This window comes from Rana temporaria, chromosome 13 (assembly GCF_905171775.1).
Source record: "Rana temporaria chromosome 13, aRanTem1.1, whole genome shotgun sequence".
In the NCBI taxonomy this organism is placed as follows: domain Eukaryota; kingdom Metazoa; phylum Chordata; class Amphibia; order Anura; family Ranidae; genus Rana; species Rana temporaria.
The window spans coordinates 23,823,978-23,846,169 of NC_053501.1; the positions used below are offsets into that span (position 1 = coordinate 23,823,978).

The 22,192-nt window shown below is 48.9% G+C and overlaps 1 protein-coding gene across 1 annotated transcript in view; it reads left to right on the forward strand.

Moving 5' to 3' along the window:
* The first annotated feature begins 38 nt into the window (after positions 1-38).
* The window catches only part of DMAC2L (distal membrane arm assembly component 2 like), a 29,750-nt gene continuing 7,596 nt past the window's right edge, over positions 39-22,192 (forward strand). The window contains exons 1-2 of the mRNA XM_040333507.1: positions 39-145; positions 12,815-12,931. Of these exons, the coding sequence (XP_040189441.1) occupies positions 12,825-12,931 (107 nt within the window). The 5' untranslated portion in view covers positions 39-145; positions 12,815-12,824. The remainder of the gene's footprint in view (positions 146-12,814; positions 12,932-22,192) is intronic.

The following is a 22,192-nucleotide window of genomic DNA, read 5'->3' on the forward strand; positions in this document are numbered from 1 at the left end:
CCAATAAGAAGAAAGAGGCGGAGAGTCTCCAACCAATTGTATGGCACCTGGGTAATTTTCTTAGCCAATGGGCGTTTTGTAAGGAAGGTTGAAGGTAGAAGGGCGGGGCGTTGTAAAGACTAGACACTGACACTGGCCGATAGAGGTGAGCGAGTTATTATGGGAGCTGCATGCGCACTTGCTTGCTAATAATTTTGGCGTTTGTTGTAATTATACAATATGATATCCATGTGTTTGTGTCACACTCCCCTGTCTGTCTTCCACTCACAATCCTTGTTAATGATGCTGTGCACTGTACATACATCTCTGCTGTGTGAAGCACCCCCAGATCTCAACGTATGCCAGGGTAGGCAACACGGGGGCCCTCTGGTTGTTGCAGAACTACAAGCCACCCCCTCTCTTCTGCCACCTCTCTATCACCATAGATGGCGGTGTGTCCATAAGGGGCGCATGGGCACTGCCCCCTCTCCTGCCACCTCTATCACCATAGATGGCGGTGCGTCCATAAGGGGCGCACGGGCACCGCCCCCTCTCTTCTGCCACCTCTCTATCACCATAGATGGCTGTGCGTCCATAAGGGGCGCATAGGCTCTGCCACCTCTCTATCACCATAGATGGCTGTGTGTCCATAAGGGAAGCATGGGCGCTGCCCCCTCTCTCCTGCCACCCCTCTATCACCATAGATGGCGGTGCGTCCATAAGGGGCGCACGGGCACCGCCCCCTCTCTTCTGCCACCTCTCTATCACCATAGATGGCGGTGCGTCCATAAGGAGCGCACGGGCACCGCCCCCTCTCTCCTGCCACCTCTATCACCAAGAATGGCGGTGCGTCCATAAGGGGCGCATGGGCACTGCCCCCGATCTCCTGCCACCTCTCTATCACCATAGATGGCTGTGCGTCCATAAGGGGTGCATAGGCACTGCCCCTGATCTCCTGCCACCTCTCTACAACCATAGATGGCGGTGCGTCCATAAGGGGAGCATGGGCGCCTCCCCCTCTCTCCTGCCACCCCTCTATCACCATACATAGATTCATGCATTGAATCTATGTATGGTCGCCGCTGCCACCCCCTATTCAGGTGCCCACAGGGCCGGATTTGCCACAAGGCCACCGAGGCCAGGCCTGGGGGGGGGGGGGGCAGTGTTGCAGGGGCGGCGCGGCCGGCGCTGCTCCTGCGGCGACTTCTCGGCTTTTGTGGCCGCCCCCCACATATACATAGCCCCCGGGCCCAGCGGGGTGACACCATCCCAAGATCGCAAACGGATCAGAAGAGACTAGGGACTAGCAGAGCATCATGGGACTTGTAGTTCCAGAAGACTGGTAGCCCCAGTGTTATCAACGGAGCAGGCTACAGCCCCCAGAATGCACTCTGATGGGGGGAGAAATCCTGGAACCAGAGAAAAAGCTGAGGGAGTGAGTGCTACAGGAGACAGGAAAAAGAGAGGACTGCTGGGAGAAGCCAGAGAGAGCCACGCTGCCCAGCACCACCAGAGAGAGCCACGCTGCCCAGCACCACCAGAGAGAGCCACGCTGCCCAGCACCACCAGAGAGAGCCACGCTGCCCAGCACCACCAGAGAGAGCCATGCTATACCTGCACCACCAGAGAGAGAAAGCCACGCTGCCCAGCACCACCAGAGAAAGCCACGCTGCCCAGCACCACCAGAGAGAGACCCGCTGCCCAGCACCACCAGAGAGAGACCCGCTGCCCAGCACCACCAGAGAGAAAGCCACGCTGTACCCGCACCACCAGAGAGGGAGCCACGCTGTACCCGCACCACCAGAGAGGGAGCCACGCTGTACCACACCACCAAAGAGGGAGCCATGCTGCCCAGCACCACCAGAGGGAGAAAGACACTACTGACTAGAGTCAGCCCGGGCAACCCAGAGAGAGTGAACGTCCAGCCAGAGGGATCACTGCTTCAGTTTTGCTGGGTCTGGTAAGATGGCTTGTTGGCCATTATCCATTACTGTTCCTAGGGACTGAGCCATTAGGAAGTGCTTAACCTGCTATGCTTTAAGGCTGCTTTCACACTGGGATGGGCAGGCATTGACGGTAAAATGCTGCTAGTTTTAGTGGTGCTTTACCGTCATTTTAGCAGCGCTATTCGGCCACTAGCGGGGCACTTTTAACCCCACTAGCGGCAGAATAAAGGGTTAAATGTACCTGTGTAGCGCTGCCGAAGCACTTTGCAGGCGCTTTGGTAGCGGTGCCTATTCATTTCAATTGGCAGGTGTGGTGTATACACTGCTCCTCCACCGTCCCAAAGATGCTGCATGAAGGACTTTTTTTAAAGCGGTGGTTCACCCTGCAGAACAACTTTTTAGCATAAAATTTGGCATAGTAGCGCGAGCTACAGTATGCCTGTCTTAATTTTTTTATCCCCGTACTCACTGTGTAATCGTACATAGAAGATTCCGACTGCCCGCGGGGAATGGGCGTTCCTTTCAAGAGGGAGGGTGATTGACGGCCGGCTCTGGCACGTCACGCTCCCCGAAGACAGCCGGAGTAGGTCTCTGCTCTTCACGGCGCCTGCGCACAGACTATGCGCAGGCGCCGTGAAGAGCCAAGCCTATTTCGGCTATTTCCGGAGAAGCGTGACAGAGCCGGCCGTCAATCACCTTCCGTCTGGATTGGAACGCCCATTCCCCGCGGGCAGTCGGAATCTTCTATGTACGATTACACTGTGAGTACGGGGATAAAAAAATTAAGACAGGCATACTGTAGCTCGCGCTACTATGCCGAATTTTATGCTAGAAGAAAAAAAAATGTTGTTTTTTTTTTTTTTTTATAGGGTGAACCCCCGCTTTAACGTCTTGCCAGCGCACCGCCCCAGTGTGAAAGCTATCTGGCTTTCACACTGGGACTGGAGAGGAGGCGTTTTTCAGGCGCTTTACAGGCGCTATTTCTAGCCCAAAAGCACCTGAAAAACGCCTCCGTGTAAAAGGGGTCTAACCCTAATACTGCCTACAGGCCTTATTGACCGCCACAATGCACGGTAACGCTGGGATGTCAACTCAAAAATAGGGGGTGGGGGGTGACACCATTTTTTAGTGACACCAACCCTAGTGATGCCACTGGCGGTGATGACTACCTGGTGGGAAAAAAAAGGAACTGGCGAAGGCACCTGGAATCTAGTAGGTTAGTGACTGTGAAAACATCTTCATTATACTGTATCCTGCTGATTACCTGACACTTTTACACACAGCCATATAGATGGTATATGTATATGAGTGTCCAAAGGATCATCCACTGTAATGTGTCTGCAGTCTCTGACAATCTCCTATACCGTCTCCGACTGAACAGTTTAGCTTTACTTGCCATTGAGTCGGAACTTTTAAATACTTTGTCCTACGAAGATATTATTGATGAGTTTGCCAAAAGAAAAGTTAGAGCTAAAAAATTGTAGACAGTTTCTTTCTTACCGCTATAATCTTTAAAAGGCATTTTCAGCCTGTACAATTAAAGCCAGTTATTTTCAGTGTTCTTGTGTGTGGAAATATGTTTTTAATTGATCTATTGTAGCAGTCATCGATAAAAGCCGCGAATGATGGTGTGTGTGTGTGTGTGTGTGTGTGTGGGGGGGGGGGGGGGGCGGCATTGAAGGACTCGGCCTTGGGGCGGCAAAGGGAGCAAATCCGGGCCTGTGCCCATGGTATAGCTGCATAAAATAGCTATAGTGCAATGTCTCCCTGGGGCCAACATGCTGTGCTCTCCTGGCAGAGACAATGAAGTGTTGGGTATGCATGTAAAGAGGTAGCTATAAAAAAATACATATGCAGTATGGTTGAGGAGCGAGGGGGCAGACAGAGCGGGTATGCATGCATAGTATAGTCTGGGTGCAAAGAGGGCAGAGAGCAAGAGATACATACTCGGTATGGCCGGAGAGCAGGGACGCTGGAGGCAGATAGAGTGGGCATACATGCTTATTATGCTCTGAGTGAAAAGGAGGCAGAGCAGGCATAAACAGTATGGTTTGGGTGCAAGAAGGTAGAGCGGGTAAGCATGTTCAGTATGGTCTGGGTGCGTGCCCACAGGAGACAGAGCGAGCATGCATGCAGTGTTGTCTGGGTGCAACAATGCAGGAGTCAGGAAGAGCGGACATGCATGCACAGTATCGTCTGTGCAAGGAGGCAGATAGAGTGGGTACATGCACATTATAGTCAGGGTGCAAAGGAGGCAAATAGAGTGGACATGCACAGTATGGTTTAGGTGCAAGAATGCAGACGATAGATCGAGTGGGTAACCATGTCCAGTAAGGTCTAGGCGCATGGCCGCAAGAGACAGAGCAGGCATGCATGCACAATATGGTCTGGGTGCAACAATACAGAACGCAGGTAGAGTGGACACCCATGCACAGTATCGCCTGGGTGCAAGGAGACAGATAGAGAGGGATACATACTCAGTATGGCCGAGAGCAAAGGAGCAATAATGCATGCACAGTGTCTAGGGGGAGGGACACAGGCGGTAGTTAGAGTGGATATGCATGCACAGTATGATTTAGGTGCAAGAACACAGAAGGTAGAGTGGGTAAGCATGTTCAGTATGGTCTGGGTGCGGGTGTGTGGCCACAGGAGACAGAGCGGGCATGAATGCACAGTATGATCTGGGTGCAACTATGCAGGAGGCAGGTAGAGCGGTGTAACGGAATGGCCCGTGACACCCAAAGACTTTTGAAGGATGTGGGGTACTCCTGTGCCAGCTTCACCAATGACTCTTGGGTCATCCTATGTCCTTTTTGGGCATAGGATGACTGAGAACTGATATTGCGGATTACATGAGATGGGACATTAATAATTCATGTATTGCAGGATCTTGAAATATTACAGGTTGCTTATTCTGACCCCCAACAGGTCAATAAGAATGTCTCATAGACTGTTGAGATGCTAATTAAGGCTGCCTATTATGGGATGTTTAAGTGTCTTGCTGTGATTGCATTCTGTGTCCATTGTGCTAATTAGGTCTGTTTCTACAGACCTTTCATTGTGTATGCTAATGACACTGTATTGTGTGAAAGTCTATTGACGATAGATATGCGTTGGCAGTCTGAAAAGGTCAGATTTCTGATTCCTCAGGTTTAGTGGATTAGCATGTCAATTATGTTTAGTGGACCAGAATGCACCGGACCCCTGCTGTGAGCCGCATGCAGCTCATATGTGAACCAAGCCTAAGACTCTACTACACTAGTTCAGTAAAACTAATTATCCCTATAATCAGCATCTCTCACAGTGAAGTCCAGAGCAGCGCTGGTAACACAGGTGAACAGCTGTAGGGATCCCAGGTCTCAGGATGAAATGCCATCCCAATGATGCACAAGAAAGGACTCTCCACAATAGCTGGGTCTTCTGGAGAAGCTGAGTGCTATTAGGCTCTGGCCCCCTTTCCAGTTCTGACAGTGGAGGGCCTCTTGCCTGGCTGCAGATCACTTGCCCAGCTACCTCTGCCTCATCTTCTATGGATTCTCTACACTTCTGAGGGAGAGAAGCAGAGAAACGTATCTTCTGCGGGTGTGTCCAGGAACCCAGGGAGTTGTAGGAGTTTGAGGGGCGTGCGCCTGCATCGGATTATGGTGAATAAACGGGAACTCCGCCAAGAGCAATGATCTGTGGTATTGCGTGTTTTAACGTGTTGCTGGAATGCTACAATCTTCGCTTTGCGCTGAACTGACTGCAGAGTTTTGTAGCTCACTACTTAATTTTTGCAGCATTTGAAGGGTTTTACAGACTAGGCAGCTTCAGTAACGCTATCTATTCTTTTTTCCAATGCAGCTACAAACCATCATGGTACATTTGTGATTTGTTGTTCCATGGACAAGCATTGTACGTAAGGGGGCTAGAAAATCACCAGAAAAATCAATTTTTAGGTAATATCTGGGTTTCAAGGGCATTTGGGGCACACAAAGTGGATTTGTATCCTTTGTGGTTATTGGGGAATACAATGTCAATTTGTGAGGTCAGGCACTGATGTTGGACGAGAAGGCCTGGCTGACAGTCTCAAATTCATCCCAAAGGTGTTCTATGGGGTTGAGGTCAGGACTCTGTGCAGGCCAGTCAAGGTCTTCCACCCCAAACTCACTCACCTTTGTGCACTGGTCCAAAACATTTGGTGGAGGGGGGATTATGGTGTGGGGTTGTTTTTCAGGGGTTGGGCTTGGCCCCTTAGTTCCAGTGAAGGGAACTCTTAAGGCAGGGTTCGATAAATCCCGGTCGCCAGGTCGCCATGGCGACTAGAAATAGCCTCCCGGACACTTGGCTTGGAAGGTGGGCAAAAAAAAAAAAAAAAAGTTTTTTTTTTTTTTTTTGTGTGAAGTCCCCAGCTCTTCCTTGTGTGAGCTGGCGCCATCTGGTGGTGGCCGTTGGTATTACAAGTTAAGCATTACAAGTTAAAGCGGTTCTCCACCCTAAAGTGGAGTCCCGCTGATCGGAACCCTCCCCCCCTCCGGTGTCACATTTAAAAACCTTTCAGGGGGGAGGGGGGTGCAGATACCTGTCTAAAGACAGGTATTTGCACCCACTTCCGGCCACACGCTACGGGCAAAAGACGGGCATTCCGTCACATCCCGTCTTTCGCCCGATGTGTGCTGGGAACACTCGGCTCCCAGCACACAGCGTGTGAGCCAATCGGCGGGCGCAGCGCGACTCGCGCATGCGCCGTAGGGAACCGGGCAGTGAAGCCGCAGCGCTTCACTTCCTGGTTCCCTCAGCGTGGATGGCGGGGGGAGCAGCAGAGTGACGAGCGATCGCTCGTGCTCTGCTGCGATCGGCGCTGGACTCCAGGACAGGTAAGTGTCCTAATATTAAAAGTCAGCAGCTGCAGTATTTGTAGCTGCTGGCTTTTAATATTTTGTTCCCGTGGCACATCCGCTTTAAACAGCAATTCTAATGACATTTTTCACTATTTTCACTGCCATCTTTTTCCCTCTAATTGGAACCCCCAAACATTATATATATTTTTTATCCTAACACCCTAGAGAATAAAATGGCGAACGTTGCAATACTTTCTGTCACGCCGTATTTGCGCAGCGGTCTTACAAGCGCACTTTTTTGGGAAAAAATTACACTTTTTTTAATTAAAAATTAAGACAACAGTAAAGTTATCCCCATTTTTTTTTAATATTATGAAAGAATAATGTTACACCGAGTAAATTCATACCCAACATGTCACGCTTCAAAATTGCGTCCGCTCGTGGAATGCCGACAAACTTTTACCCTTTAAAATCTCCATAGGCGACGTTTACAAAATTCTACAGGTTGCATGTTTTGAGTTACAGAGGAGGTCTAGGGCTAGAATTATTGCTCTCGCTCTAACGATCGCGGCGATACCTCACATGTGTGGTTTGAACGCCGTTTACATATGCGGGCGCTGCTCACATATGTACGTCCAAACGGTTTGCACTAAGTATATATGTGAAAAAAAAAATATGGATTCACTTATGTCCACTGAAGGATTTATCGGTCATTACATGATGGCACTATTGTTTGCTTTCACGGCCAAATTTTAATTTTAATTTTTTAAATGGCTTTGAACGATTTTTCGTATAGTGTATGGCCAGCATTAGACTGGGATGCCATTAATGTGCATGTAACGGTAGGCGTCCCAATACTTTTGGTAATATATAGGTAGATTCAGGTACATTGTCCTAAACTTGCGGCGGCTTAGCTTAGCGTGTTTAGGCTACGCCGCCGTAAGTTGGCTAGGCAAGTACATGATTCACAATGTACTTGCCTGCTAAGTTACGGCGGCGTAGCCTAAAGCGGGCGGGCGTAAGGGCGCCTAATTCAAATGTGTGTAAGGGGGCGTGTTTTATGTCAATGGGGCTTGACCTTACGTTTTTGACATTTTTCTTTAACTGCGCATGCGCCGGGCGCCTACATTTCCCAGTGTGCATTGCGGCTAAGTACGCCGCACGGGCCTATTGATTTAGACGTGGACGTAAACGATGTAAATCCCGATTCACGGACAACTTGCGCAAACGACGTAAAAATTTTGAATTTCGACGCGGGAACAGCCGCCATACTTAACATTACTATTCCAACTAGGGCCTAGCTCTAACTTTAGGCGGCCTATCTCTAATGTAAACGGCGTAAAAGTACTGCGTCGGCCGGGCGTACGTTCGTGAATCAGCGTATCTACTAATTTACATATTCTACGCCGACCGCAATGGAAGCGCCACCTAGCGGCCATCCGAAATATTGCAACCTAAGATAGGACGGCGCAAGCCGTCGTATCTTAGATATGTTTAAGTGTATCTCTGATTGAGAATACACTTAGGCGCAGATTCTGAGTTAGGTCGGCTTATCTACTGATAAGCTGGCCTAACTCTTTCTGAACCTACCTAATAGTGTATCTTTGGCTAGCCTTATGTGCAGTTATTGTAATGGCCACTAGGTGTCAGTGTTTGGCTAATTTATATTTCCTTTATATTGAGACACTGTAACCAGACGGGTGAGTTTTTGTTGGGAATTGTCCTGTATTGTTTGGACACAAAAAAATCTGCTTATATTTTACCTTCCCTGGTTCCTCCTAACCCCCCCTCATCAACAATTAAATGTTTAAATAAACCTTTCTCTTTTTTATTTGTATTTTTTATTACATTCTTTATTTTAGACCAGTGGTTCTTAACCTTGTTGGAGGTACTGAACCCCACGAGTTTCATATGCGCATTCACCGAAACCTTCTTAATTGGAAAAATAAAATATGATTTTGCGTGTGATAGGCACAGTGGCTGCGTTTGATGGGCACAGTGGCTGCATGTGATGGGCACAGTGGCGACAATTGATGGCACAGAGGCTGCATGTGATGGCATAGTGAGGCTGCAATTCATATATATATATTTTTGCTAGTCAGAGAAGGCTCATTTTAAAATAACACAAAAACATTTTTTTTATCTGCCATTTTATATTAATAAAGTGCTGGTCACCTCACCTCAGTCAGCCTCCTCCCCTCCCCCCCAATCCAGCCATTTAATGATATGCTCTTAACAGGTTCTACTTACTTTTAAACAAGTTCAGTAGTCTTTTTTAGCACACTGTCTGCTGGGTTCAAATTCCACTAGTCAGGCAGGCTCCTCGAGACTAGTCCTTGCCTCTCTAGCTCATCGCAGGCAGCGCCGACACACAGCTCTCTGTGCAGCGCTCCGAGTCCCCCCCTTCCGGCCGTGAGTGGAGTGACGTCACGCCGCTGGAAGGGACCAAGAGACTCCTTCATAGGGGGAAAGGGAGCAGACAGAAAAGGGAGCCGGGAGGTGACGGTCCCAGATGCAGGAGTGCACTCGGCACACATTTTGTACAGTGCCGCTGGCGGCCGCGGCAGAGCTTCACCTGCAACTGCGCCCCCCCCCCTCCTATACGAAATGGTATCGCCCAGGGCACCCGTCCGCCCCTGCCTTGTACCGGCGGCCCTGTGTGACCTCCGCCGAACCCCCGAGACTCACTCACCGAACCCCTGGGGTTCGATCGAACCCAGGTTAAGAACCACTGTTTTAGACACTTTTTTGCATCTGTGTTTCTCTATGCAATGCAGGGAGATCATGGTGAGAGGGTGGTGCAGGGTGGTGTACATTGCTTCCTGAAAGCATCACAATGCCATGCTGCAGTACTTCTCTCACAAGCTCCCAGTCCCGATGCAAGCAGTTAGGATGAGTTCTGTGAATATCCAAATGTCTTGATGGGTGGATGTCAGTCTGGAGGAATTGATGTTCCGAAGCAGGCTGTATTTGTGTGCTACCCATGTGATGCCGAGCTTGGGTGACTAAAAGAACGGAAAAACAATGTACAATGGTAACACAGTGAGAAATAAAGTTTAGATCCCCAGTCAGCTTTTTATTGTTGTTTGCGTCCCTATTGGGGATTTTTCCCTCATTTCCTGTATGTTGTCACTGGAAAAGTGAGGAGAAATCCCACTAATTGAGCCCTTGATCAGGAAGGGCTGGTTTACATTTGCTTCACAATGTGGCATTGGACACGCTTTATTTAAAGCACTCTTAATGCCAATCAAAGCTCCTGTCACTAAATAAAATGGTTACCTTACAGTCCTGTTCACACGTTTTGCTTAAAAAATTATACCCTATGTCACATTGTTGGTGCTTCAAAGTGTCTTCAAAGCCTCCATAGAAGTCTGACAACACTTGATTACAGCACCTGCCGCTTTTGAGAGGCTTTTATTTAGTTAGCTTAGCTTTGCTTTGGAGGTATTGCAGATATGAGATATCCCAGGATGCACTAGGAAACCAACAAGCGAACCAGAAAGATATCATCCGCAGTCATTTCTGGTTCATGTGTATATATTCTGGGAAAATCTGGTGTGGAGCAGCAGGAAGGTGAGCAGGGACTGGAGTGGAGCAACTAGCAGGTGGCACATGTGGTGTGCAACACGGGAACCCTATAGTGGAAGGTGAATGGGACTGGAGAGTGAAGACTGGGCGGCAGAGAATCAGCAGAGCTGGGGAACCGGAGCAGTATGTGAGCAACATAGTGGGAGGTGAGCGGGGACCAGAGAGATTGAGGAGGATAAGAAAAATGGAGGGTCAGCAGAGCTGGGGGTTACTACTGAGTGGGTGATCAGCAGAGCTGGGGGTTACTGCTGAGTGGGTGATCAGCAGAGCTGGAGGTTATTACTAAGCAGGGATCAGCAGAGCTGGGGAACCGGAGCAGTATGTGAGCAACATAGCGGGAGGTGAGCGGGGACCAGAGAGATTGAGGAGGATCAGAAAAATGGAGGGTCAGCAGAGCTGGGGGGTTACTACTGAGCGGGTGATCAGCAGAGCTGGGGGTTATTACTAAGCAGGTATAAGCAGAGCTGGGCAATCGGAGAAGGAGAAACTAGCAGATGTCACATGTGATACGCAGCATGGGAGCAAGATTGCCGGAGGTAAGCAGGGACCAGAGAGAGGAGAATCAGAAAAGCAGGGGTATCAGCAGAGCTGGGGCCTACTACTGAGCACGGGGATCGGCAGAGCTGGGGGTTATTACTAAGCAGGGATCAGCAGAGCTGGAGCCTACTACTGTGCAGGGGGATCAGCAGAGCTGGGGCCTACTACTGAGCAGGGGGATCGGCAGAGCTGGTGCTTACTACTGAGCAGGGGGATCGGCAGAGTTATGCGCTTACTACTGAGCAGGGGTCATCGGCAGAGCTGGGGCCTACTACTGAATAGGGGGATCGGCAGAGCCGGGGCCTACTGCTAAGCAGGGGGATCGGCAGAGCTGGGGCTTGCTACTGAACAGGGGGATCGGCAGAGCTGGAACTTACTACTGAGCAGGGGGATCGGCAGAGCTGGGACTTACTACTGAGCAGGGGGATCGGCAGAGCTGGGGCCTACAACTGAGCAGGGGCATCGGCAGAGCTGGGGGTACCCTGCAGTACCAGGGTAATAATAAACTGGGGTTCTACTGGGGCCCGTTTGCCAAGCTCCACAGAAGCCTAAAAAAACCTGACGGGTCCTAATCCTTCCTCACTCTATGCAAAGTTATCGATCGTTGCACCATTCTCTGCACCACCTTCCTGCGAGTCCACAGCAGCTTGCATGGTGTTTCCATGTCTGGCTGGGCTCCCAGGAAGTTGGTAAATGATGCTGGCCATTTTACAGCTTAAAGGGGGAGCAGCAGTGCTGGACCACAGGACATAGAGTTTGCAAGGGACAGCACTGGAAATAGTGTGAGTATTGCAGCGACAGCTACTTTTTTTTTTTTTTGTATTATAACTAGTGCAATTTATTTTTTAAAGTGTATGTCAAGCCAAAAAACTTTTCTAGTTTTGGACAGGGTGGGGAAGGATAAGAAGTGCTGTTGGGTTTTTACTCCTCTCTGTGGCTTTGTTGGAGAGATTTACACTCACTGTCATGCTCATAATGTCCTGCAGAGGTTCTAACCTCCCTTTACTCTACCATGTAGAGTGCCAAAGGAGAGTCAAAAATGTATTTTATTAGTTCCGCTAATGGGGTAAAACGAGGCAGCCAACGCATTTCAGGGGCCAAGCAACCCCCCCTCATCGGGGCTTTGATGATATCCAATGGACTCTAAAAACCTACAATATATGTATCAATCAGCCAAGAGGGTGAACATTGTTGCTGATGGAGAGTTTCTTTTACTTCCCATCTAGCGCAAGATTGTAAGCAGAACAGTAAGTTTGGGGAAATCTCTCTAATGCAGTGTTTCTCAATTCCAGTCCTCAGGCCCCCCCAACAGGTCAGGTTTTCAGGATTTCCATTATTTTGCACAGGTGATTTGATCAGTTTCACTGCCTTAGTAATCACCACAGCCTTTTCATCTGAGGGAAATCCTGAAAACCTGACCTGTTGGGGGGGCCTGAGGACTGGAATTGAGAAACACTGCTCTAATGGAACCCTGGATAGCAGCAAAAACCCAACAAAGGTTCTAACCCTTTCCATCCAAAATGAAGAAAAATAAATAACTTGGCTGTATATGAGTGAGTGACTTGTATAGCACTACACATGCGAACTGAATCGCCTCTAGGCGCTTTTTGCAGCCAGTGTCTTCCTGGCTGTTGCGGTCATTTACCCCCTGGGGATCTCGACACGCTTGGGACACACAGTCGTACACACATATATATATATATATATACTGGGCCAATTTGGACAGGATCCAATTAACCTACCAGCATGTCTTTGGAGTCTACATCGTTGGGCGTAAACAGGACAGAAGGTCTCAAGTCTAGTTAATTGTCCTATCAATCATTCAAATGGATATCTGCAATACAATGTATCCTATTTGTAGATGCTACTCAGAGCCCCATCTGCTTGTACTGTATTTTAGGTTCATTGGATTGTTAACAGATTATTTGCTACATTCTCTTTTAGATCATAAGCTATGATGATCTTTCACGTTTTGCACCGATCTTTCCTGGCTAAGCAACGTCTTCCACCACTCTCTGGGCGCAGACAGTTTTGGGGCTGGTTAAATGCAGTTTTTAACAGGTATGTATTATTACTTATCATTCTCTTCCTGTATGGAGACATAGTGAGTACGGCCTCTTCCTGTATGGAGACATAGTGAGTACGGCCTCTTCCTGTATGGAGACATAGTGAGTACGGCCTCTTCCTGTATGGAGACCTAGTGAGTACGGCCTCTTCCTGTATGGAGACCTAGTGAGTACGGCCTCTTCCTGTATGGAGACATAGTGAGTACGGCCTCTTCCTGTATGGAGACATAGTGAGTACGGCCTCTTCCTGTATGGAGACATAGTGAGTTCGGCCTCTTCCTGTATGGAGACATAGTGAGTACGGCCTCTTCCTGTATGGAGACATAGTGAGTACGGCCTCTTCCTGTATGGAGACATAGTGAGTATGGCCTCTTCCTGTATGGAGACATAGTGAGTATGGCCTCTTCCTGTATGGAGACCTAGTGAGTACGGCCTCTTCCTGTATGGAGACCTAGTGAGTACGGCCTCTTCCTGTATGGAGACCTAGTGAGTACGGCCTCTTCCTGTATGGAGACATAGTGAGTACGGCCTCTTCCTGTATGGAGACATAGTGAGTACGGCCTCTTCCTGTATGGAGACATAGTGAGTACGGCCTCTTCCTGTATGGAGACATAGTGAGTACGGCCTCTTCCTGTATGGAGACATAGTGAGTACGGCCTCTTCCTGTATGGAGACATAGTGAGTACGGCCTCTTCCTGTATGGAGACATAGTGAGTACGGCCTCTTCCTGTATGGAGACATAGTGAGTACGGCCTCTTCCTGTATGGAGACATAGTGAGTACGGCCTCTTCCTGTATGGAGACATAGTGAGTACGGCCTCTTCCTGTATGGAGACATACGGAATACGGCCTCTTCCTGTATGGAGACATACGGAATACGGCCTCTTCCTGTATGGAGACATAGTGAGTACGGCCTCTTCCTGTATGGAGACATAGTGAGTACGGCCTCTTCCTGTATGGAGACATAGTGAGTACGGCCTCTTCCTGTATGGAGACATAGTGAGTACGGCCTCTTCCTGTATGGAGACATAGTGAGTACGGCCTCTTCCTGTATGGAGACATAGTGAGTACGGCCTCTTCCTGTATGGAGACTTACGGCCTCTTCCTGTATGGAGACATACGGAGTACAGATGGTCTCGGGCGTGTTTGAAATCCCACATGCCTGATCCCACCAGGAAGCCGACACTGCACAATGCTATTTACAGGCCGTGAGACATTTCACGGTCCACAGCTGAACGAATTGGGAAATGTCTCAATGCCTGTGATTAGCATTGTGCAGTGTCGGCTTCCTGACGGGGTTGGACATGTGGGACTTTGAAAACGCCTGAGCCCATCTCTAATACGGAGTACGGCAACTTCCTGTATGGCACAGGTGTCAAACACAAGGTCCGCTGGCCGAATCCGGCCCTCCAGGCCATTAAATGTGGCCCTCGCACCTCTCCTGCAGCTGCAGGAAAACTCCAGCCCTCCTCTGGTCCTCCTTCAGACCCTTACTTTCTGATTTCAAACAATGCATCCAGCTTCTTCCCAGTAGCAGCATAAGGAAAGGGGGGGGCGCACTGTGATGTTAGGGAGAGTGGGGCACTCAACTTCTGATTGTGGGGTGGCTCTTGACATCCAATGTAAGGGGAGGGGATGTGCTGGACATATAATCTTACAGATACAATCGGCCCTTTTGAGGCCAATCATAATGCCGATGCGGCCCACAATGAAATTGAGCTTGACACTGCTGTGTAGACACACGGCGTACGGCAACTTCCTGTAGGGACACATGCCGAGTACGGCAACTTCCTGTAGGGACACATGCCGAGTACGGCAACTTCCTGTAGGGACACATGCCGAGTACGGCAACTTCCTGTAGGGACACATGCCGAGTACGGCAACTTCCTGTAGGGACACATGCCAAGTACGGCAACTTCCTGTAGGGACACATGCCGAGTACGGCAACTTCCTGTAGGGACACATGCCGAGTACGGCAACTACCTGTAGGGACACATGCCGAGTACAGCAACTACCTGTAGGGACACATGCCGAGTACAGCAACTACCTGTAGGGACACATGCCGAGTACGGCAACTTCCTGTAGGGACACATGGGGAGGACGGCAACTTCCTGTAGGGACACATGCGGAGTACGTCAACTTCCTGTAGGGACACATACGGAGTAGAGATGAGCTCTGGCATGTTTGAAATCCCCACATGCCCGATCCCGACAGGAAGCCGACACTGCACACCGCTATTTACAGGCAATGAGACATTTCTAGGTCTGCAGCTGTACGGGTTGGGAAATGTCTCACCACCAGCTCCCCACTACGCATGCGCAAGGTCGTGCTGTGCTTTCACACTGATCCCACAGCCTTGTGGGACATGTCTCAGGGGATTGAGGGTGGGTGGCCCAAGCTTCCATAATTCTCATCTAGGTGAGTATTGCAGAAGTGGGAGCATGTACCTGTCAGGAAAAGGTACACCTTCCTAGGAAAAAACAAAAGCCTACCAATATGGTTACAGTAGAGAGGAGGAGGATGAGTGAAACTCACTTTTAAGTGAAATGTTGCTTTAGTTATTACACATTGAACTCTAGGTTCACCTATGTTTTTTTAGGCAAAACAAAATGAAGGATCACATTTTATTTTTGTGGATTTTTTTTTATTTTACTGAACTTTTTGGGGAATTTTTTAATAGAACAAAAGAAGTTAAAGCGGTACAAAAATGAAGTGTAAACAGAAAGTATCAATACACTTTGTAGTGGATTTATTTTATTTTTTTAAAGCCGTTATACAAGTCCTTATGTCTTGAGCCAGAGGGAAGACGGCAGACCTGGATGTGCTCCGCGATAAGGCATGCGCCATTTCATCCACGCCGTCATCGGCACAATACGACAGACACACAGCAGATACAATGGATTATTGTGTCGGCGGCTCATGTATAGGTCAGTCTTGTTATCTTTTATCTGGAGTCAGTCAGCTCTGGAAGCACCTGTAAGCTGCCCCTGTTTCCTCAGCGCAATAAGATACTCTGCGCCTGTTATCTGGAGTGCTGAGGTAATCAAATCTGAGTCTTATTCAGACTTTGTCTATAATCACTAAACTTAATCCGGGATACAGAGCAACAGCAGATAAACACAGTTACAGCTGACAGCACACTTGGTAATTAGGAATATAGAAGATTCAAAATCGGATATTGCTGGGTGTGTTCCCCGCAGCCTTAACCCTTCAGTTGCTGAAGACACCGATCGTTCCTTTAAGGCAGGGGTCCTCAAACTACGGCCCGCGGGCCAGATACGGCCCACCAAGTTCCTTTGCCCGGCCCTCCTGGCCTTTTGGGCACAGGTCAGGCTGCATAACTGGGCACAGGCCAGACTGCATTACTGTTCACTGGAGAGGCTGGCTGCATTACTTGGTACAGAAGAGGCTGCATTACTGGGCACAGGACAGGCTGAATTACTGGGAAATGGAAAGGCTGGATGCATTACTGGGCACAGGACAGGCTATATTACTGGGCACAAGACAGGCTATATTAATGGGCACAGGTCAGGCTGCATTACTGGGCACAGGTCAGGCTGCATTACTGGGCACAGGTCAGGCTGCATTACTGGGCACAGGTCAGGCTGCATTACTGGGCACAGGTCAGGCTGCATTACTGGGCACAGGTCAGGCTGCATTACTGGGCACAGGACAGGCTGCATTACTGGGCACAGGACAGGCTGCATTTCTGGGCACAGGACAGGCTGCATTTCTGGGCACAGGTCAGGCTGCATTTCTGGGCACAGGTCAGGCTGCATTACTGGGCACAGGTCAGGCTGCATTACTGGGCACAGGTCAGGCTGCATTACTGGGCACAGGACAGGCTGCATTACTGGGTCCTGGAGAGGCTGGCTGCATTACTGGGTACTGGAGAAACTGGCTGCATTACTGGGAACAGGTCAGACTGTATAGATGGGCATTGGTAAGGCTGCTTTGCTGGGCATTGGTAAGGCTGCATTGCTGGGCACTAGTCGGCCTCCATTGCTGGGCACTGGTAAAGCTGCATTACTGGTCAGGCTATATTGCTGGGCACTGGATAGGCTAGCTGTGCTGCTGGGCACTGGTCGGGCTGTGTTGCTGGGCACTGGTCGGGCTGTGCTGCTGGGCACTGGTCGGGCTGTGCTGCTGGGCACTGGTGAGGCTGTGTTGCTGGGCACTGGTGAGGGCTGCATTGTTGGGCATTTATGAGGCTGCATTGATCCGGCCCCCCAACAATCTCAGGGACAGTGAACTGGCCCCCTGTTTAAAAAGTTTGAGGACCCCTGCTTTAAGGGATGGTAATGGCAGCCGGTTGGTAGCCATATTTAACTTCTATTTCCTAAACCACTGCCAGTCATGTTCTTACAAACTGGTGGTCTTCATCAACCCTGAAAATCGCCCAAACTGTGCCTACAAACCAGCACCAGGTGCTTTAGGCCTGGTTCATACCTAAGCATTTTTTAGTGCGTTTATATTTTTGCAGAAACACACGACAGTCCGTTTACCATGGTTTCCTATGGATGTAGTTCACATCTGGGCATTTTATGGAAAGGGCCAGAGACTTTTTTTTCTGGTTTTGGTTCCATAGACTTCAATGGATGAAAAGAGTGTATTGCAATATGCAAACTGCAACCTGCATAGGTGTGAATCAGGCCTTGGCATCCAAGACGAGAAGACCATAGTGCACCTTACCCATGAGCTGTGGTTTACTTTAGCAGCATAGCTGGCCATTTCTCTCTGTATTTTTGTACCATCTGTTGCTGAATCTTTCAAGGTGGCCACCTCTTCCACCTACACTATATTGCCAAAAGTATTGGGACGCCTGCCTTTACACACACGTGAACTTTAATGGCATCCCAGTCTTAGGGGGTCATTTACTAAAGGCAAGTGCACTTATGTTCAACCCCTTGAATTAAAGCCGAAAGTCTGCACTTCACATTCCTTTGGATTGTTATGTTTTAATTTTATTCTGGTGGCATACAGAGCCAAACGTATGAAAATTGTGCCTGTGTCCAAATATATATGGACCTAACTGTATTCACCCAGCATGCAGCCAGTGACCTCACTGGTGCATGCGCTCTGAAGGTCCGGCATACCTTTCCGAAACTTCAGAGCTTCGTGCCGGAATGGAGGGCTCCCATCTCCATGCGAGAGACGTCATTGCGGCTTCGGACATTCACATAGCCGGAGAGCGAACCCGGAAGGAAGACGGGCAACATGTCGGCCCTCTCAGTGGTGACATTACAGCGCTGGAGGGCTTTGATTTAAGGTGAGTATTTCATAAGGTGCTAGTATGCAATACATATGTGCACATTATGCCATTGCCTTGCAACAAAAGTGAGTACACCCCTAAGAAGAAGAAAAAGGCCAAATGGGACCCAAAGTGTCAATGTATTGTGTGGCCACCATTATCTTTCAGCACTACCCTAACCCTCTTGGGCATGGAGTTCACCAGAGCTTCACAGGTGGCCACTGGAGTCCTCTTTGGCCCCGTACACACGACCAAACATGTATGCTGAAACTGGCCCGCGGACCAGTTTCAGAATACATGTTTGGTCGTGTGTAGGCGCGAGCGGGCAGATTTCCAGCAAACATTTGCCCGCCGGGCCTTTTCCCAGCAGACAAATATTCCTGGACGTGTTTTAAAACCGTCCGCTGGAATCCTGCCCGCTCGGACATGTACGGTCGTCAGTACAGACCTACCGTACATGTCCGAGCGCCCGCCGTCCCTCGCATGCGTCGAATGAGTTTGACGCATGCGTGGAAGCATTTAAATGGCAGGCCCGCCCACGTCGCCGGGTCATCGTCGCGGCGACGACGCGGCCACGCCCCGCGTATTGTTTGCGCGCGAACTTCTGTACGATGGTTAGTACAGCCATCGTACAGAAGTCCCCTGGCAGACATGTACGGTGAAAACGGTTCGACGGACGGGTTTCATCGTACATGTTTGCTCGTTAGTACCCGGCCTTCCACTCCTCCATGACGATATCACGGAGCTGGTGGATGTTGGAGACCTTGCGCTCCACCACCTTCCATTTGAGGATGCCCCACAGATGCTCAATAGGGTTTAGGTCAGGAGACATGCTTGGCCAGTCCATCACCTTTACCCTCAGCTTCTTTAGCAAGGCAGTGGTCATCTTAGGTCGCGTTCACACGATCGGTTAAACCGATGAGAATGGTCTGATGGACCGTTTTCATCGGTCAAAACCGATCGTGTGTGGGCCCCATAGGTTATTTAACCTTCGGTTAAAAAAAAGCAAACTTGCTTTAAAATTTAACCGATGGATTGCTAACCGATAGGTCAAAACCGATCGTTAGTATGCAAAACCATCGGTTAAAAACCCGCGCATGCTCAGAATCAAGTCGACGCATGCTTGGAAGCATTGAACTTTGTTTTTTTTCAGCACGTCGTTGTGTTTTACGTCATCGCGTTCTGATACGATCGGTTATTTAACCTATGGTGTATACGCGCGACGGACCATCAGTCAGCTTCATCGGTTAACCTAAGACAACTATCCTTCAGACCGTTTTCATCGGATGGACTGATCGTGTGTATGAGGCTTAAGAGGTGTGTTTGGGGTCATTATCATGTTGAAATACTGCCCTGCGGCCCAGTCTCCGAAGGGAGGGGATCATGCTCTGCTTCAGTATGTCACAGTACATGTTGGCATTCAATGAACTGTAGCTCCCCAGTGCCGGCAGCACTCATGCAGCCCCAGACCATGACACTCCCACCACCATGCTTGACTGTAGGCAAGGCACACTTGTCTTTGTACTCCTCACCTGGTTGCCGCCACACACGCTTGACACCATCTGAACCAAATACGTTTTATCTTGGTCTCATCAGACCACAGGACATGGTTCCAGTAATCCATGTCCTTAGTCTGCTTGTCTTCAGCAAACTGTTTGTGGGCTTTCTTGTGCATCATCTTTAGAAGAGGCTTCCTTCTGGGACAACAGCCATGCAGACCAATTTGATGCAGTGTACGGTGTATGGTCTGAGCACTGACAGGCTGACCTCCCACCCCTTCAACCTCTGCAGCAATGCTGGCAGCACTCATCCGTCTATTTCCCAAAGACAACCTCTGGATATGACGCTGAGCATGTGCACTCAACGTCTTTTACAAGGCCTGTTTTGAGTGGAACCTGTCCTGTTAAAGCGCTGTATGGTCTTGGCCACCGTGCTGCAGCTCAGTTTCAGGGTCTTGACAATCTTCTTATAGTCTAGGCCATCTTTATGTAGAGCAACAATTCTTTTTTTTCAGATCCTCAGAGTTCTTTGCCATGAGGTGCCATGTTAAACTTCCAGTGACCAGTATGAGAGAGTGAGAGCGATAACACCAAATTTACACACCTGCTCCCCATCACACCTAAGCCCTTCTAATACTAACGTGTCACATGACACCGGGGAGGGAAAATGGCTAATTGGACCCAATTTGGATATTTTCACTTAGGGGTGTACTCCCTTTTGTTGCCAGCGGCTTAGTCATTAATGGCTGTGTGTTGAGTTATTTTGAGGGGACAGCAAATTGACACTGTTATACAAGCTGTACACTCACTACTTTACATTGTAGCAAAGTGTAATTTCTTCTGTGTTGTCACATGAAAAGATATAATACAATATTTACAAAAATGTGAGGGGTGTACTCACTTTTGTGCGATACTGCACACCGTATTGTCAAAAGTATTGGGACACCTGCCTTTAGACGCACATTAACTTTAATGGCGTCTTAGTCCGTAGGGTTCAGTATTGCGTTTGTTCACTCTTTGAAGCTATACCAGCTTCATCTCTTCTGGGAAGGATGTCCACAAGGTTTAGGAGTGTCTATGGGAATGTTTGACCGTTCTTCCAGAAGCGCATTTGTGAAGTCCGGCATTGATGGTGAGCGAGAAGGCCTGGCTCTGGTTTTATCTCCCCCTGGCTGTGTGTGCAAGGACACTTCTAGTGATCCTTTTGCTTTCCCCTACATCAGTGGTTCTCAACTCCCGTCCTCAAGACCCACTAACAGGCCAGATTTTAAGTATTACCTTGGGGAGATGCAGACTAGAATACTGCAATCATTGAGCAGCAAAAGATATCACCTGTGATGTATTTCAGTTATCTTGCAAACCTGGCCTGTTAGGCTCCATTCACACTAATGCTTTTTTCTGTTGCATTTTGCAGAAATGCAAGGAAATTTTTTAACATGGTTTCCTATGGAACATGTTCACATCAATGCTTTTGTGTGCCTCTGCGTTTTTGGAAAGGGTCGGGGACTTTTTTTCCAGCAAAAAGCAGTGTTTTGCATGCAATAGAATTCAATGGACCTGCATCCAAAACGCATTTTGCCGCGATTTGCGTTTTTGTGTTTTTTTTTTCCAACCTGTTCATAGCTGGTTGTTAACCACTTAAGCCCCGGACCAATATGCTGCTAAATGCCCAGAGGCGTTTTTACAATTCGGCACTGCGTCGCTTTAACAGACAATTGCGCGGTCGTGCGACGTGGCTCCCAAACAAAATTTGCGTCCTTTTCTTCCCACAAATAGAGCTTTCTTTTGATGGTATTTGATTGCCTCTGCGATTTTTATTTTTTGCGCTATAAACAAAAATAGAGCGACATTTTTGAAAAACAATCGATATTTTCTACTTTTTGTTATAAGAAAAATTGAATAAACTAAATTTTAGTCAAACATTTAGGGCAACATTTATTCAGCCACAGGTCTTTAGTAAAAGAAAATCGCAATAAAAAAAAATTAGCTTCCTAGCGGCAACAGTGACACTAATACTGCGATCAGAAAAATGATCGCTTAGTGACACTGGCAATAGGGAGTGAAAGGGTTAACTAGGGCGGTGATCAAGGGGTTAAAACTTTATTAGGGGGGGTACGGGGCTACCCTGTACCTAACACTAACTGGCTGTCACACTAACTGTCACACTGACACTAAATGCAGTGATCAGTACATATATGATCACTGCATTCAGTGACAGGGGGGCGAGGGGGGGGCTGATCGGAAGGGGTTAAATGTGCCTATGTGTACTGGTGTCAGTGTAGTGTTGGGTGCGACTTACTGTGACTCTTCTCTCATCTCGGCGGTTTGAAAATACCGCCGAGATGAGAGCTGCATCACTTCCTCTGTCTATGTTTACATTTTACAGGCAGAGGAAGTGACACGGCGGCGGCTCACAGGATTGGCTGGAAGCGATCACGAGGGGGCGGACAGAAACGAACAGCCATCCCCTCGAGTCGGATCGCTCCCGGAGGTAAGCTATCCGATCG